The following is an 18,549-nucleotide window of genomic DNA, read 5'->3' on the forward strand; positions in this document are numbered from 1 at the left end:
ACACCCGATACCGAAGCACAATCAGAGAGCAATGCGGCGCAAAGGTGATAAACTCGGCAGGATGAATTATCAATGGAGCGAAAGATAACGCAGAAATCGTTTTTTAATTCGCTGTCAAGCCGTTTCGTTGGCGACACCTGAAGATGCTCCACGAACAAAAGAACTAGACGAAAAGTGGAATACGATAATCGTTTAGTTTTTTGAAACGCCATCATTCGTTTTGCTGCAAAAAAGAACAAAATACAGGGTGTCTCTACTCGCGGATCAAACTTAGAGTGCGAAATAATAAAATTATTTTCAATATTTATCTGGTCGACTTGTCGGAACAGACGTCAAAAGTGACAGCTACTTTTGAAATAATCAAAAATGGGATAATTTCGCCAAAGGCAAGCGAACAAATATATAGAATCTTCACCAGGGAACGCAAGCAGTTTCTTCTTCCGGCAATGTTTGTTATGACTATGAGTAAAAATTTCCAGAGCAATTGTAACCTTGAGGGGTATGGGAAATTGACGGGAGGGATACGATGAATTGAACCTTTGTTGATGGAAGGTAAAATGGCGACGTAGCGTCAAGTGAGTAATATTACTACCTTAAACATTCTAGTAAAAAGTGAAATATGCAGGCCCTGTGAAGTGAATCGGAATCACAAGAAATGTATACACTCTGCATCTGCAACGTATTAGCGCAGCTAGACGATCGGGACGCGTCATCGTCGAAATGAAAGAAAAAACTTTTAGGAACACAAAAAAGCTGGAGTTACACGTAGGTTTTGAACAACAGATCAAGCACAGTGGCAGTTCTGAAAGAAAGTAGACAAAACTGGATTGAATTAACCTATTAATTGTAGCATCATTATTAGTAAAAATTTAAGATCAAATTTTATAACTTTAACGATGTAGGATGCAACAAATGAAATAAGAAATATGCAAAATAAAAAGAATAATTTATAACAAGTGTTCAAAATAACCACCTTTCATCTGAAGGAATAGGCGAGCTCGTTTTATTAAATTTTCTCGTGCCAGTCTAAGCATATTAGGAATAACAGTAGCCAGTGCTTCGTGAATTTGGTCATTCAGTTTTTCTAAAATATTGATAGGTTCGCGGTAAATATAGTTCTTCAAATACATATGCTTCTTCTACCGTCGTCATCATACTCTGCATACTCTGTAACATGATTTCAATACAAAGTTTGACAATTTCGAATTAAATTATATCTTCACAGTTGCTCAAACATTTACTGAAAATTCCATATCATTCTTACTAGAATTATATTGCTACGCTATTCAAACTATTGGTTAAATTTACCTGAAATTCAAATTAACAGCGTCCTTGTGATTGGTCAACTTTAATTATTCATTACAAATAATCGATTATACCCTGTACTTTTTTTAAACGCTATTGCTTTCCGTTATCACCAAGGAAAACGCACTCTAAGTTTGATCCGCGAGTTCTGGGACACTCTGTATTTATTTCATGTTCCTGTCCTACTATTTCTTTTTTTCTTCCAGATCTGTCTTTCCTTCTTCGTTCCCTACGAATAGACAGTGATATTTTGTTCTTGAGACCTCAAGATTTCTTCCACAACATTTGTCAATTGTTCCAGTGTCATGGAAGATCCTCGAAAATCCTGGCAATTTAATTTTTGTGCACGTGCTACATATTATTTCTTTTTTCCAATTCTGTTTTCCCTTTGTTCTATAAACAGCGCTGTGTTCTTCTCCAGGTACCACCCATCTATCATTTACCGTTTCAAGGCATTGATAGATAATTAATTCACTGTTTTGTCGGTTCACCAGTCAGTGATACCCGAAGAAGATGCTCCACAAGAAAAAGAGCCAGTCGCGGAACTATAGTTGGCGCGGCGAACCAGTGGAGTAGTCACGAGGTGTTCACGTGACAGTTTGTAGCGACTTCATGAAAAGCCTGCAAAATTTGGGTTTTGTGTGGGAAATTTAAATCATAAGAATGGATGGAAATTTCGGCTTCGTGCATTAAGCTGCACCATACTTCTTAACGCGCGCCCTAGGAAACCATCCCTCGAAAATCATGTGAAGATTACGCCAGTTTATTACTCCGTTGAGTCGCCGCGCCGACTATAGATGATAAGTGCAATACGATAATCGTTTATCTTTTTGAAACGCCATTACATATGTTTTATTGCAAAAAAGAAGAAAAGAAAATATATAGGTCTATCTATTTATTTCATCTAGTACTCTTCAATTCTTTCATCTGTGGTGTCTTGTTCGTTCTGTATGCGTAGACTATGCCATCTTCTTCTTAACACCTCAAGATTTCTTCTATATCATTTGTCAGTTCTTTCAATGTCACTGAAAACCCTTTAAAATCTGGACAATTTCATTTTTGTGTTACATTTTTTTCCAATTCTGTTTGTCCTGCTTTTTTCTATAAACGGCACCGCCTTCTTCTTGACTCTTTAAGGTTTCTTCTGTTTGATTTGTTTCTGCAGCTGTAGTAGCATTAACCACACATTTGCACTGATAGATAACGACAAGGGACCGAAAGAAGAGATAGGTTTTTATTTCGCGGTCGAGCCGTTTCGGCGGCGACACCTGAAGATGCTCCACAAACAAAGAGGAACCGGTCGCGTGAACTAGATACAAAGTGGATTACGATAATGGCGTAATAGTGGAAAAAATGTCGGCTATAAATTAGCCGATTAGAAAAAACGAGATTCGTTGACCGGAAGACTTTTTTGCCTAATGCGTTTGGTATCTTGTGATCTTAATCGATGTTGAGCCACTTCGGACCTGGTTATTAGAGTGGACACGATAAAGACGAACAGTAAATCTGAATAATTACACAAAATTCAGCCGCTTATTATTTTTTATGAAATGTCGAAATAATCCGTTTAGCTTTCACCGGGTCGAGATAAGGCTGGGCCGGTGAGAGTTGACAACATCCATAATCCGAAGAATATCACATTAATTTTTACACATTATCGAGCCGAGTAGCACGTTGTCGTTTTTTCTGGTAATTTTTTACACTTTCTCAGACCACCAGGAATTATCGAATTATCTCTAACAGTCACTCTCGAGATCGATCTCGGCCACTCCACGCGACTGGATCTTGTAATTTTCGTAATTAACATGTTCCGAAGTTGCATCTTGCGCCACCGCAAACTCCGCTGCATCATTTTCAACTAACGTTTTATGTAAACTCGGGGTAAACTTATTCGACTTGAGCTGAGCAAAGGGTTGTGCAGTTTATTTGCGTTCCCGGCATGTTTTAAACATGTTTCAACTACTTTTCGGACCGAAACTTCGCTCAGGAAGTGAGTGCGATGGAGTTTGTGAACATGCTTGATTTCATTCTCTGTCAAAATGTTGCCGTTGCACAACAACAGTGCAGTTTTGTCGAGGCTGCCACTCAAAAAATAATCGTGATTAGCGTTTTACATTAGATTTTTTCAAATTGGGAGTCATGAAAGAGTGAAAGGAATTGAAAAAGTCAATGTCGACAAAACTGAATGATTTCTTTAATTGGGAGGATTTTTCTGTTACTTTTTCTTTTTGCACTATTTCTCTATTGTTACTGATGTTTCGTAACAACATCTAAAATAATTTGGGACTGTTGGCAACTGTGTGGTAACAATAATTAAAATATAATCAGTCAATCAGGCAAGTAATTATTCTAAATGACGAAAAAACAGCGCGCTAAATAAGACTTGCAGACAAAACTATCACTTTTCAAGATAACGAGTTTATAATTGAATCTAATTATTTCTAAGTTCAGTTAATTCAACAATAATTATTGCCATTATCATCATGTGACACGTTTAATAAAAATATTAATATTAATGTTGTCTGATGTCCAATTACGGAGTCGTGACACGCAAGCGAGTGTATACCGAGTGTACGAATTATTATGTTCACTGTATTAAAATTGAACTTACTTTTTTTTTTGTTTAATTAACTTGTTTTGCATATTAAGTGAGTAATGGTTGACGTAATCATACCAATTTTATTATTTTAATTAATAGATTTATTCACGATAAATCTGCAAAATAAGTTGATGATTCAAAGAAAATTTTCTTTGTTACTTTCAGTTTTTATTTTCCAGAAATGTGCAGTTTCTACTGCCCATTTAGCTTTAATGGTTTTTAATTTATAGTAGCGACTATTGCCATACATTATACAATTGTTTTCAGTGACTAAAATGAAGTTTTACTCACTAGTGAGACATTATGATCACAATTTTTAAATAAATCTTCAAATTTAAATTAGACATTCTTAAAATATGATCAGCACAGAAAGCACACTTGCCGTTACCAATTCCAGAAAGAACTAGGGTGGAAACGCCCACTTCTGTTGAGTAGATATAAATAAAAAGACGCAAACAGTTCATAAATCGAGCACTGTGGTCAAGCGCCTAGCGCGCCACTTTGCATTCGGGAGGTCCGGGGTTCTAACCCCGGTGCAGCCTGACCTGGTAGTGGGTTTTTTTCTGGGGTTTTCCCACACTATCAAATCGTGGAGCACCCCTCAGTATATATTACCTACCACCTTCCTTCCGCACCCATCCTCACCGTACCCATCCCGAATCTTCCCGTCAGTGTGGCTGAAAAGTCTCTGGAAAACTTCAGCACCCAGCCAGCCTCCAGTCCAGATCTGAATCTAATGGACACTCGGTGGCTTGAAAATGTTTCGATGATTATTTTTGCAACCCGAAAGGGCGTGTCGAGTGATCTTTGTAGTGATTCGTTTGATTTTTCTAATTCGTGCCCTATTTATTTTAGCAAAAGATACGAATTTTTAATTTTTTCGAAAGATGTCCGATTAGAGTACATGGCGTGTTTTACATCGCGATATTAAACGGTCATCGTACCCGACACTAAAAGAGAGACACGCAGTAATGCGACACTAGCTCGCAATTTTCCAATCTAGATTTTGTACTTTGCTCATATTTTTTATTAGTAAGTGAGTTACTGTTAAAATCTAATTAGAATTTTTGGTTTCAGGTCTCCTGTACCGCATCCGAGAAGTGAACGCAACTGAAATCAAAATATACAGTATTATAATAGTATTAGCTAGTTCCTAATAAAAATTCTTTTGCAATTACTACTAACCGCCTACCGATCTAAGAGAAACCAGTAGAAACAAGAGAATCAAACAAGGAATAATTTGCGAGTTTAATTGAATCATTTGCCTTAATATAATGTTCGTCCAAACCGAATTTAACAAATCAAATAACAATAACGAGCTAAGTAGATCGCGCGAAGTAGATCCGGACAGTTACGACGGCCTGTTCCGGGACCTGGATTTGATTTCGAGATTTTGCATGCCGATATGTTCCCGCGACAATGAAATTAGAGAAGTGGCTTTGGACGTCATCTCCAAGACCGTCGAGGGATGGCTGGACGGGGTGGGCAGCCCCAAGCACTACCGGATGCCGCAGACCGAACGGCGGAGGTTGCAGAACGCGTCGAACGGGTGCGCGTGTTCGGACATCGTCGGCAACACCGTTAATGACGTCCCCAAGGAGTACTTGGACCTGGTGTCGCTACATTTACCTATCATTTTAAGGTTATCAATTAGTTGTCCTTTCATCAACGTCAGGGAGAAATGTCAACATATCCTGGAAATCGTGCAGGTAAGCCCCCATCCCATTAAATATTCACCCTCATTAGAGACGGGAGCGCCACCCCGCGGCTCTCCCTCGCCGCTGTGTTTTTCTTTAATGAGCCGCTTTTTAATCGGCGACTAACGACCCACCTTATTTCAAACACAATAAGCTAGTTTGAATTTAACCTTTAGATTGTTCATGCGGATAATGGCCAGCCCAAAACCGTGATAATTTCATTAGGGGGCACGCTGCTTTTTCAACAGATGTTAATGTCCAAGGCGGGAATTGAAACATGAAAGAACAGTGCAGGAGCGTGTTCACCGGAGTCACTTCTTTTACATTTCAAGGAGGGGCTCGCTTTCAGCGTTCCATCGAATTTGGATAATCCGGGAGCCGGATTATAATATTTCGTTACGTTTTAACTTATTACACTGACTCACATAGCTAATGTGATCAATTAGCTGCACGGAGTGGAGATTACTTCACCGAAAGCACCACAAGCATCGTTAAAGAAATTACGAAAATTTATCAAAGCTGGATTTTTCTACCCTCTTACCCATTTGCAGAATTCGCTTTTGTTTTTTTTTTGCTATGACTGAAACGAAATAAGTTTTGTGTCATTCATGTCTGATGATAAAGTTATTATCTCCGCCGACGAGCGGCAGATAAAGTAAATCAGCTACAGGTATCCAAGATTCGCCAAGGTTTTATCTCAGGATATTAAAAATGTGTGTGTCCAGTATTCACGACATGACCTCTTTGTAGGTTTTGCTCTATTATTTCTGGACATAAAAAAATCATACGTGTAGCTTTTGTTTTATAGTTTTTTTAAGTCATTTGATTTTCATAGTTCTTTGTGTTTCCACACCAATTATGCAATTTGCAGATTAGATTTAGCCAAGTTATTGATTAAACTTGCATTAAAACTTTTAACCGCCTACGCTCATGGACTATTGAGCTGAGTAATTATAAAACAGTAGATTTTGATTTCGTAGTTAGATAATAACGAAAAAATATAATGCTTCGCGTGCCTTGCGCTAGTCACATGTGAACAGAAATTTATTATTGCGGAGTTTAAAAGTTACAGAAACAGGAATAGTCGAAACCCACGAGCAGCAATTTTTTAATAAAAACTACAACATTTTATACAAACAACCAAAGCTGAAGCAGTTCCAGCTGAACAGTGAAATTCGCCGAATTATGAGTAAAATTGTCACGGGAAAGAAGAAAAGTGTTCAGCAACACAATGGAAATAATTGATTAGGTTTTTTAGTTTTTGTGAGTGTCCGTAAAAACTTTTTCCTGCACTGTACGTAAAGATGACTATGCTAATTCGGTTGTGAAACTTCGTGAGTTATTTTCACACTTGTTGTAAATTTGAAAATTTAGTCTTTGCTGGTAAGAGACGTAACAGGTGAATATTATGGCGATAAAGCTGCCATGATATAAACAGAATTAAATGCAAAAGCGATATAATCCCATAACCCGAAAAGAGAGACAATTGAACATCACATAAACGGGTTACGGGAGATAAATCGGGATTTTATGGTACGTGACCCTCGATAATATTTTTTCACATAATATCCTGATAGGCTGCAGGATTTAAAAATGACGGCGTCCCTTTGCCCCATAAATGGTCCAGCGGCCGTAACTTTTTTATTCGGAAAGGTACGTAAAAGTGATTTTCAAGAAGTGCCAGAGATATAAGTAGATCACGAGGTGATGTAATCCGCCTTTCGAATTGCACAACGAAGCAAGCTTACGACGGTTTTTGTCAAAATTTAATTGCATTATCCGGTGCTTATTCAACTATTGCGTAGCTGACCGTTCGGTTATCTAATCGAAAAGCGAAGAAGAATGCGCGTCCGTAAAGTTGATGGGCCATATCAGTTTTTGAAAATTCTATTAGGGGGAATAAAAATTATACGGCCCATATTTCCCGAGCATCCACCTTGCAGGTTATGATGGGGCGTGATTTAGACACAATAAATTCCAGTTTACAACTCCAAGTCGGCAACTGAGCGAAATTACAAGCAACAACTCGAATTCTAATGTCCCGAAATTAATTATCGTTTGCAGCAGTAAATCATGGAAAAAACGGGGCGCCACGTTTAAAAGAGCAGTTATGTGGTGACCTGGTCAATTACCTTTTTTCGGCGTTTTGAGTTATGTCGCCGATTAATTAAATTAGAGTTTTTCGACCCCGCACAAAATACAAACATGTTCGCGTGAAGTGATGAATTACGAGGCGATTCCGGCAATATCCGGTCCTGGAGCTGACATCGGCGGCTTTGTTCGCATCATTAAATATTCATAAAAGGACAATCAAATTCCTCCGCCGGCCGAAAACTTTGCGTGTCCGCGATGAACTTTTTTTAAAGTGTTTTACACTTACACGATCCGTTCGATTTTCGATAATCCGGGAATCGACGCGGCCTCCCGGACCGGACGCAAATTCGGTTTGTTCCGGGGACGTTTCACGCGTTCCGATTTGAAATACGGTTTTTACGGCGTCATAATGAACCGATAAATTCCGATCGCATTTCCTCCAGGTTTAATTAATAATTGATATTTTACGGTTGAAACACATAAACGAAGTCGATTAACAGGTGTCGTTTTAATTGATTGCCGCCGCTGAGGTCTGCCTTGAGGTCTGATAATTTCCTGCTCTTCTTAACCTGGAATTTAATTAGCACAAAATGTATCAATAAAATGGTGCGGAATATCTGCCGGTCGGTTGCACGTCTGCACATGCGGCAAATGCGAAATAAAGGAAAATTTATCTGACAGAAAGATTTATAAAGCCTTTACACAGAAATGTTATATTATTTTTGCTGTGTATAGCCGACTCCTCATTTTTGTCTCTGCGATTTATTGCTCTTATAACATTCAGATCCCGTGTACATTATTAATTTACGAGCAGGATTTTTGCCGAGTCAGCACCAGATACCCACGTTCTGCTCTCTCAAATTTTACTTGTTACTAGATGGTGTTGGTGGTGTTGATCTCGCAGTCCTTCCCAGCCCACCCATCCTCGCAGTAGCACACCCCGCAGGTGAAAGTGCCACGTTTGCGACAGTCGGGGATGACCCTCGGAGGGTCAGGATTGCCCCTTCTTCCGTCCATCTCGCAAGGACAATAGCAGTAAGCGTACACGTTCAACCGGAGAGCGGCACCACTAGGTGAAGGATAGATCAGTATCCTTTTGATACTTTCTGGTTGGTGTCTAGAGCAGCGCACCTGTTCGACGACGACAAGAAATTCCACGGAACTGCCAAACTGGAAACATGTCATTATCCAGGTGGTACTACCTGATCATGCTAATTAATACCTCGACGTCGCACTCGTTCGTTTCTTTTATTTCGTCGAATCGATTGCTGCAATTGCTGTAGAACTTGAGATTTACCACTCCCCGTGTGGCAATGTTGTGTCTCAATTTCACCGCTCTCTTCCCCCATTCTTTGCGGCGGGGTGTGAAGGTCACGGGGAAAGTGTAGGGCTGGTCTGGAAATGTCCCGCCTAGTGACGGTTTTTCTTTGTGGTTTACTCACTCAGTCTCAGATTGAGGGCGACTTCTTGGGGGGACAGAGGGTAGCTGTCGTTGGTCGTCATCACCAGGAAGCTGGGTCTAGGCGGGTGGTAGTATCCGTTGGCGAGGTCGGTTTTTTCTTGGGCGAGGTGGTCGTACTCGAAGCATCCAGATCCGTTGGCGGACTGCAAAATTTATTGTGGTGACTGGTGCGTCTGTTTTTAGTTTAATTGAAAACGATTTGTATTCGTCTGCATGCTTACACGGTATTGGAGGTACCAGCCGCACGATGGTGCATGGATGCATTGCTGGCAATTGCTTATGGATTCGCAGGCTTCTTCGGATGACACCCGACCCAATTCCCAGATGATGGAGATTAATAGCAGCTTGCGTAACATGTTGTTGGACATTTGGAGATTGACTGAACGGTTTTTGATCGTGGACAGTCGATTGAGATGAAAGGTGAAAGTTCACAGATAGGGACGATCTAAACTGTTGTTGCGGAAAAAAAAAGATTATATAAGGATTAAAAAAAAGACGATTGCTGCTCTTTATAATAATTGTACTATCAGTATTTATTTATATTTTTTTATTTAGGATTACAGATTGATCAATCAGTCTATTAATAAAATGACAATTATCATGTTTTTCATTTCTCAACAAGGACAGAAATATTATATAATTATCTAATTTCTTATAGTAGAATTTGAACAGCATTTTGAATTAGTATCTAACATTTTTGGTTTACAAATACAAAAATTTCCGATAATAATGCGGAATCTGGAAAAGTGCCCGAATGCTTTCAGCGTTTCCACGTTGAATAGCAAGGGAAATCCTCTCGAAAGGAATTTCTTTGATTTTGATAGTAGAATGATAAATAAAAAGAAAAAAGACGGTTTAAAAGCAATGACAAATATAAGCAAATTATTAGAATTATTAGAAGTTTGTCTTGTCTACGTAACGCAAGAGAGTCTGTAAAAATTGTTAAATTAGAGTTTGAAAAGCTCGCCCGAATAAGAAATATACTTCTAAGTCGAAGTAAGAATAAGAATTTTAAAAAGAGTAATAAAATAATTCTGAAGAAAAAGCTTGTCGGGAGATCTTATGTCTGACAGAGAATCTTGTGAACATGTCTTGGACACTAAACCAAGACTGTTATCACACAAAGAAATATTTATTTGGTTCGTCATATAGTTCTTCACAGTAGAAAAAGTTGTGGTGTTCTTGAAGGTACTGCAGGAAAAAAATCTCAAGAAGAATTAGGATTAAGACGGTGGTTCCTGGATGGACATCAAAGATATTAAACAACATATCAGACACATTTCAGAATTACCTTCTGAGGCAAATTTGGGCTTCACTATCATCATTGTAGATTTTTTGAAAGATTTCTTATGTTGGATGGTCCATTAGGTGCTTTGATCCACAGGGACAAAAGCATAGAGTGGAGCAGAAGGGTTCACCACTTGATTGAAAATTTGGTACTTAGCCTCAGGAGATAAAAATTATTATTTTATGAAGAATGAAAGAAATAGAAAATCGTGACAAGGTGTACCTACTCTTCCATTAGGATAACGCTGCATTGGGTTTGGACTTTAAAATGCTGGTTCTAGATGTTGAGACAATCCTTACATAAGTCAGATCTAACCACCAGTACCAGTGGTGACTGTTTACTAAATTTAAATGAGTACTTTTGGTACTTACTTTCGAGACCATGAAGAACTAGAGTGGTCGGAGAGACAATAGAATTTTTTAAAGGCATCAAAACCCTTCACCATCGCTCTACCAAATGTTAGGTACTATGTTATACCCCGCGTTAGGTACTATCTCGAGAAATAAAATCGTTTGAAGTGTTTTTATGGGTCCACGTGAGAGTCAACAAATAACAAACCCTCTTGGTACATCTTTTACTGTTGTCATCACATTGCAAAACAATTCTTTCTACGAAGATTATTAAAACAGCCACGAGAAACACCTGACTGGGAGCTGAAAGTACGACCTGTACCAGATTGTTTTTTATTTTAGATTATTTATGCTAGCTAATATTTTATTTTGAAGTTTTGATTATATTAATGAGAGGAAGATTAAGATCATCGAAAGCTGAAAAACTGGTCAAAATGAATGTTGATCCGTTAAGGATAAATCACATCTCGTGGATTACCATTGTCGTTGAAAAGATTCGTTATAAAACACTCAAGAAATATTCATTTTTATTAGGATGCCAAATTGGGACATCACTGTCATCTTGGTAAATTTTTTGAAGGATGTCTTATGTTGAATTGTCCATTAGGTACTTTGATTCACAGGAAAAAAAAGTATAGAGTGGAGCACAAGGGTTCACCACTTGATTGAAAATTTGGTACTTAGCCTCAGATGACAGAAGATTTTGGGATTCTGATGGAGCATCTGCACAATCTGATAAGTAGCAAAGTGTAATAGAAGAATATTATTCTATGTTTTCCAAAATTGGATTGCTCGCAAGGAAGAAAGAAAGAAAAAATCGTGAAAAGATGTACTCTTTCATTAGGATAACGCTGCACTGAGTTGAATTGTCGTTGTGGTTTAAAATGGTGGTTCAAGATGTTGAGACAACCCTTACATTAGTCAGATCCCACCACCAGTACCAGTGCTGACTGTTTACTAATGTTTACTTTCCAAACCCTGAAGAATTGGGGTGGTCGGAGAGAATTTTTTTAACGCATCAAAACTCTTTCCCATCACTGTACCAAATGTTACGTAGTATGTTATACCCTTGCATTCGGTACTATGTCTTTACTATGTCTTGGTACTCCTTTTATATTGTTGTCATCACGTTGTAACAATTCTTTGTAAGAGATTATTAAAGCATCCATAAGAAACACCTGACTGGGAGCTGAAAGTACGACCTGTACCGGATTGTTTTTATGTTTTAGGTTATTTATGATAGGTAATATTTTATTTTGAAGTTTTGATTATATTAATGAGAGGAAGATTAAGATCATCGAAAGCTGCAAAACTGGTCAAAATAAATTTTGATCCGTTAAAGATAAATCACATCTCGTAGATTACCATTGTGGTTGAAAAGATTATAAAACACTCAAGAAACATTCGTTTTTATTAGGATGTTGGGAATTCTAGCCGGACCAGATGTCATTTATTTCATTCCGGGTTATTTACTGCAGGCAATATTTTGTTTGGAAATTTTGACTGTATTAATGAGGAGAAGATTAGGATCATTTGAAAGCTGTAAAACTTAATCGTCGAGACGGTCAGATTCTGATTCGAAAGGGATCTCGAGGATTATGATTTGAGAAATCTTTTACCAACAATTCAAATTGTAATCACCATTTTTTTTATTGGTTGATATCGTAACTGAGATTTTTTGCGGTGGTGTTTGGTGCAGCAGAATGTCGTTATTTTGCAGATGTTCGTCGCGTTATTGATCAGACAATAACGTATTAGACTGTTAGTTTAGCCGATGGCGTGGAGCAACCGGAGTGAATCCGAACATGTTAATAAGGCGGGATTTGCATTTTCAGTGGATATTATGGAATGGCTGAAGCAGGCATGAAACTTTCAGGAATTATTACCATTAGCGCTCTCTCGTATTCTACGCAAAATTTTATTATAGCGAGTTGCAGAACGCGATTATATTTTAAATATTTGAAGTAAAACTTGTACGCGGCCTGCCTATAAACGTGCTTTATCGAGTCCCGAGGGTTGATCCGACATTCTTATATTTCCCGACCTTCGAAGGTATGATAATTATCCCAGAGAACTTCCAAATTGGATGCGTAAATACCGAGGACCACCGATCCTTGAACTCGCCGGTTTGTTAAATAAACATGGGGTCGGAGAAAAAAACTCTCTTTCAGGGATTATTTTAGTTTATATTTTATTTTCAATTCGGGCTGTGTCGTCGACGTAAACCGACCGAACGAAATGTTCCGCCGCGATTCCAGGAGCTGAGGACGATTTAGGACGAAAAAATAGTTCGTTTTTACTATTTATAAATTCCTTTCACGAACGGAGGTCCTTTTCGTCGGAGCCCAGACGCAAGCAAAGAGCCCGAAATTCATTATTGCTTACGGTACGTCGGTGCCGTTTCGGTCTCGATGGGTTTTTGAAACCATGGCTTTGAGAGTGCACACTCGGATGGTGGATGGAGCGAAATGCAAATAGCGTCGAAGGAAAAAATTCGTTTCATATCACGTGCGATCGAAAAGGTTTTTCATTAGTAGTAGTAATCACGATGTGTACGCCCCCAGATCGATACACCCATAAAGGGAAAAATATACCAAATGGTGAAAGGGAAAAGCTGACTTACACAGTTTTCAATTAAATATTATCAATTTGCAAATAAAGTTATAAAATTCATAAAATCAATGTCAACACCAATTTATTATTTACTGTTTTGAAATGACGTTACTTCGTTATTAAAACATGTTTATTCATGGAAACAATATTTTCAAAATAATCGGCGTTTATTATTTTCAAAGCAAGAAGCAAGTTAAACAAAACTAGATAAAGCCAATATGTGATTAATTTTAATAAATTTGCATTTTTATTTTTGTTAATGTTTTTTTCCAAATTTTCATGGCCTTTTCTGATGAAGACTTCAGAAGAAAGAAGTTCCATAATAATTCTTATGGAAGCTATTTTTCTTTTGCTTTAACTTCTTGTTTGAAGTTGTTAAAAGTTTAAATTTATTCCTTGAAGCCAAATTAAGATGCCAAAATAAATATCTGCGAATATGCTGCCGTACAATTTAAGAGTAAACTTTTTGATCGCCCGTTACATGAAACATTCATAAACCACACATTATACAGATCATAATCTATACTATACACATTTGCACAAACACTTCATGTATAGAATTATAACACCGCTTGAAAGCAGATCATGAATTATTTTGAAGTTTAATTTAAAAAATTTGATAACTTGAATTGGGTTTGCAATTACTTTATTGTTGTTATGTTTAGCATTCGGTAATAATTAATTGAACTGTATGAAAATTGTTATTTTTGTTTTTATTTAATTAATTAATAAAATTAAAATGACTAAATGAATATTTTACTTTCTAATAATTAATCCAATAAAGGAGTAATGATACAGGAAAAGGAGCGATTCTGTTTCTTATTTATTGAAAAATAGTTATTTACATAAGTGTGAGGAAGGCAAAGCTTTCGTTCACGCGAAGCGGAGCTGAGTGAACGAAAGCGGCCTTACTCTCGAGTGCTGTATTTGGTTTTGTTCCATACCTCCTTAGAAAGTGAGTCAGTATAGTCGATTTCATATAAATGTTCATCAAGTGAGCTGTGCATGTGTAAAAGCACCTTTAATTTAGTTACATTGCAAAAGTCACATTTATGAAGGTCATGTCCAATAAATCTTTACTTGGTAAAAATACAAAGAGAGAAACAAATAAGAATTACTTTAATTTAATCAGTAAAAAGACGTAACATTGCTTTTGAAATCAGCAATGTTAAAACGGACAAAACTGAAAAATTAGTCGAATCGGGCAAGCAAGTTTGAAAGTCAAAGTCACTAGCTTTGGCTTTAATACCAACAGAAAATCAGATTTTCATGGCTTGCTTAGATGCACATTTATATGAAATTGAGTATAACTTTGTATTTAAAATTTTAAACAAAAATAAATCATTTTTGGACGAATCTGTTGCTATGGAAAAAAATAAAATAAACAAAGTTTTGTAACATCAATAAAATGGTTGTGCGCATGTTGTGTAAATTGTGCGAGGTTGCCTAAGATATCAGAATTACGTCATCAGAAAGAATTGAAAAAATTTGCGAGTGAATGAAAACCAGCGAGTGAAAGACAGTGAGCGAAAAACGATGTGCGAAAGTGAAGTGAACGCAAGAGAAACCTTCACCCACTGGTAACTATGGATACAGACTCACTTTCTAGGGCACAAATTACATTTTTATGCTACTGTTAAAAAACTGTACTAAGTATATCTAACTATTTTTTGTGTGTAAAACATCTGTATATGGTAATAGTGCTTTGAAAACAATTGAAGAAAAAATGTTTTGGTGTTTTTCTAAGTGCAGAGAATCGTAGTACTGTTGCATTTTCTTGAAGTTATTTTTACTTATCTCAATTAACTGTCAAAGGAGTACCACAGTTTCTTCCCGTCCATCCTACTTTGCATTTGCATTGATTACAAAAGCATTTACCACGTTCGGGTCCTCCACACAGTTTCCCGTCTAGACGGTCGCACGAAAAATTGTCACATTCGCAGTACCTTCCCATATAATACTACAAATGAAAATGACTCTAACCGTATTTCCAAGAAACCTCACTAACCTCATCTTGATTTACTCGGTCTTTGCAAAAACAATATCCACAAATACAGTCACCTCTATTGGAACAAACTGTGGTGTTGCTTTGTGGATTTAGACACCCAGCAGGGTTCGAATCCCCTTCGCATTCGCACATAGTCCCAGAAGTTCCAGGATTGCAGACGCACACTCCGCATTTGTAAGTACCACGTCCGGTGCATTTTCTAGTGTTTTCGGCGGCGTCTTCCTCACAGGAACACGTACAAATAAGATTCACTTCTGCCGAGACGCTTTGGTTGGTTTTTGACGACACGATGTCGATTTGATGGCGGAACTGTGACGGATCTTGAGGACACTTGACAACTTGCATTTGTACTGTCGCGTTTGCAATCTTGAAACAGTGCATTTGATGAAGGTGTCCACAAACGTCAGTACCCAAGTACTTACCGAAACATGCAGAAATTGTGAAGCACTACGAAGATTTTGTACTGCGAAGGCGTCGTCGCGCTCTTTGGACTCAATATTGAAAGCGAAAGGAATACCTGAAGGTTTCAAGTCTCTTGTTATTTGCCCTTTCTGGGGTGTTTCTCACCTACCCGTTCGAAGTCCCATCTTAATTTGTTGCGGACGAATCAGAACTGTTTCGTTAAGGGGTTCGCTTTTAATGACTTGCATCCAGTTGACAGGGTTGTACAACATGCTTACATTTACTCTACTAAATCTTGCGGACGTATGAGAAAGGCAACGACTTGCACTGTGTTCCTGATGGACAACATTTATTTATTTGAGTGTGTCTATTTGAGCTACTTACATTTTTCTTCAATTTCCAAAAGCAGTCAGGTGTTTGAATGCACTCTTGACAAGAAGAAGAATGAGTGTTGCAGGTGCTGGATGAGAGGGTGAATTTCGCAGCAACGCAAACAAGCAAAAAAATTGTTTTGTACATGGTTTCGTCGTATGCAAGTCAAGACTAATATTAATCAAGCAGACGAATATTGATGCAAGTGAAGACTAATATTATCAAGCAGACAAATATTGATAACCTTTGCATTTTAATTGAGTGGATATTGATAGGAGCGTGTTTACGGTTTTGGCAAAGTGAGGTATTACGTTCTTGTGGAATTTGCTTTTTGGTCACGACAGAAATATTTCTTTGTTGTGATTTTCGTTACATTTTTTATGAAAAAAAAAAAACGATGACATAACATCAGGATAAATAGCAGTTTCGTCTACAATTATTGCAATAAAAAAAAATAAGGACGTGGTGTTGATAATTTTTTTTATGTTCGATTGTATTATAATTCATGATTTATGATATCGTTTAGTGTCCACAAACTATCTGTTTATGGACTAGTCCATAAAGATAGTAAAACGGCCGCTTGTCAATTTTGGGTATTACTTCAAAATAAACGTCAAAATTTTCCTAATTTTATTTAAATCAGGAATGAATAGAATTAATAGAAAACTTTGCAGTCAAGATTCTTTAGCTTTTGGCGCAATTTCACTTACTTTGCTAATTATTACAACTAGAAATAAAGACGATTTCAGTTCGTATTTCAAACACAAACACTGTTCGTTTTCAAATAAATAGTAATAAATCATTTCGTAACCACAGAAACAAAAACAGAACACTTCGAAATTATCATAATTTTTAGAATCTATTAATTTTGTACTAAAAGAAACTTAACTTCACAATCGAACATAAAGCTTTGTATGTAATTCGTACATAATTAGGCTTTGTGAACTTGCCCTATTTATTAGCCTCGCTCGCAAGCTCTCTCTGCCATAAACTATAGGGCTCGTCCACAAAGACCTATATTATGTACTTATTACATAAATAGCTATTATCTCCTCTGTAACTTAGTCTATCACCTATAGTGAAATTTTTTTAATAAACAATTGTCAATGTCAAAATTAAGTAAAAAACCACTCTGTACCACCCCAAAATGTGCACATATGGACCAGCTGTATAATAACTTGACACCAAATCATAGTTAAGGTTATGTTAATTTCACTTCCCGGACCTGTTTTCCGCGAATTCATTTTCAAAACAAATTTAATGATAAATCAGTGGAAATATTTTTCGAATTTGAAATAAAGTCTCGGTCATCAGGGCGCAGGCTCAGTTAAATTAAAAAAATGTTGACACTCAGTGTGACTAACCGTATTTTCATGAAAATCACTGTTTGGTTCATACGAACATGATAACGTTTTGACAGTTGTTTATTAAAAAAATTTCAATTATACAAATTATCTCAACTGGAAGAGTAAGATTATGAATAAGTCATAAAGGTAGTACTCTCGTGTCAAAAATAAATTACTCCCCAGGATTTAGGGGATTTAGGTTGCCATAAATTTGGTCAGGTTGGAGGCTATGTGGTTTCTGGTGACAAAAAAAGATATCCCAAAAATGTAAGGCAGCAAGTTAATTGTAACAGTTACAAATATATGACTAATTTCTCTCTAAGTGATAGATGATTTTTCGTTTCACAATCAATTTTGGTTACTGGTGGCATATTTATTTAGATTTAATCTCTCAATTCAAAGTAACCAACCTTAGGCATTCAAAATTACTTTTGAAAATTCTAGTTACACACAACATGAAAAACGTTATTTCCCTAAAAGGTCGAATTCTAGGGCGTTTATTATTTTCAAAGCAAGAAGCAAGTTAAACAAAACTAGATAAAACCAATATGTGATTAATTTTAATAAATTTGCATTTTTATTTTTGTTAATGTTTTTTTTCCAAATTTTCATGTCCGTTTCTGATGAAGACTTCAGAAGAAAGAAGTTCCATAATAATTCTTATGGAAGCCATTTTTGTTTTGCTTTAACTTCATGTTTGAAGTTGTTAAAGGTTTAAATTTATTCCTTCAAGCCAAATTAAGATGCCAAAATAAATCTCTAGGAATATGCTGCCGTACAATTTAAGAGTAAACTTTTTGATCGCCCGTTACATGAAACATTCATAAACCACACATTATACAGATCATAATCTATACTATACACATTTGCACAAACACTTCATGTATAGAATTATAACACCGCTTGAGAGCAGATCATGAATTATTTTGAAGTTTAATTTATAAAATTTGATAACTTGAATTGGGTTTGCAATTACTTTATTGTTGTTATGTTTAGCATTCGGTAATAATTAA

At 36.9% G+C, this 18,549-nt stretch overlaps 2 protein-coding genes across 3 annotated transcripts in view; one reads left to right on the forward strand and one right to left on the reverse strand.

Annotated features, from left to right (window-relative positions):
- The window catches only part of Sesn (Sestrin), a 291,235-nt gene that overhangs the window by 15,909 nt on the left and 256,777 nt on the right, over nucleotides 1-18,549 (forward strand). For both annotated transcript variants that reach the window (XM_069061994.1, XM_069061995.1), the window contains exon 2: nucleotides 4,982-5,613. In XM_069061994.1, coding sequence (XP_068918095.1) covers nucleotides 5,179-5,613 — 435 coding nt within the window. In that variant the 5' untranslated portion in view covers nucleotides 4,982-5,178. The remainder of the gene's footprint in view (nucleotides 1-4,981; nucleotides 5,614-18,549) is intronic.
- Nucleotides 8,439-9,594, reverse strand: LOC138141300 (integrin beta-PS-like). Its single transcript, XM_069062019.1, has 4 exons — nucleotides 9,379-9,594; nucleotides 9,138-9,300; nucleotides 8,918-9,090; nucleotides 8,439-8,865 (listed from the first exon to the last, which is right to left on the reverse strand). Exons 1-4 carry the CDS (start codon nucleotides 9,523-9,525, stop codon nucleotides 8,569-8,571), a joined length of 780 nt encoding a protein of 259 aa, XP_068918120.1. The 5' UTR covers nucleotides 9,526-9,594; the 3' UTR covers nucleotides 8,439-8,568.

Source organism: Tenebrio molitor, chromosome 1 (genome assembly GCF_963966145.1).
Source record: "Tenebrio molitor chromosome 1, icTenMoli1.1, whole genome shotgun sequence".
Taxonomy (NCBI): domain Eukaryota; kingdom Metazoa; phylum Arthropoda; class Insecta; order Coleoptera; family Tenebrionidae; genus Tenebrio; species Tenebrio molitor.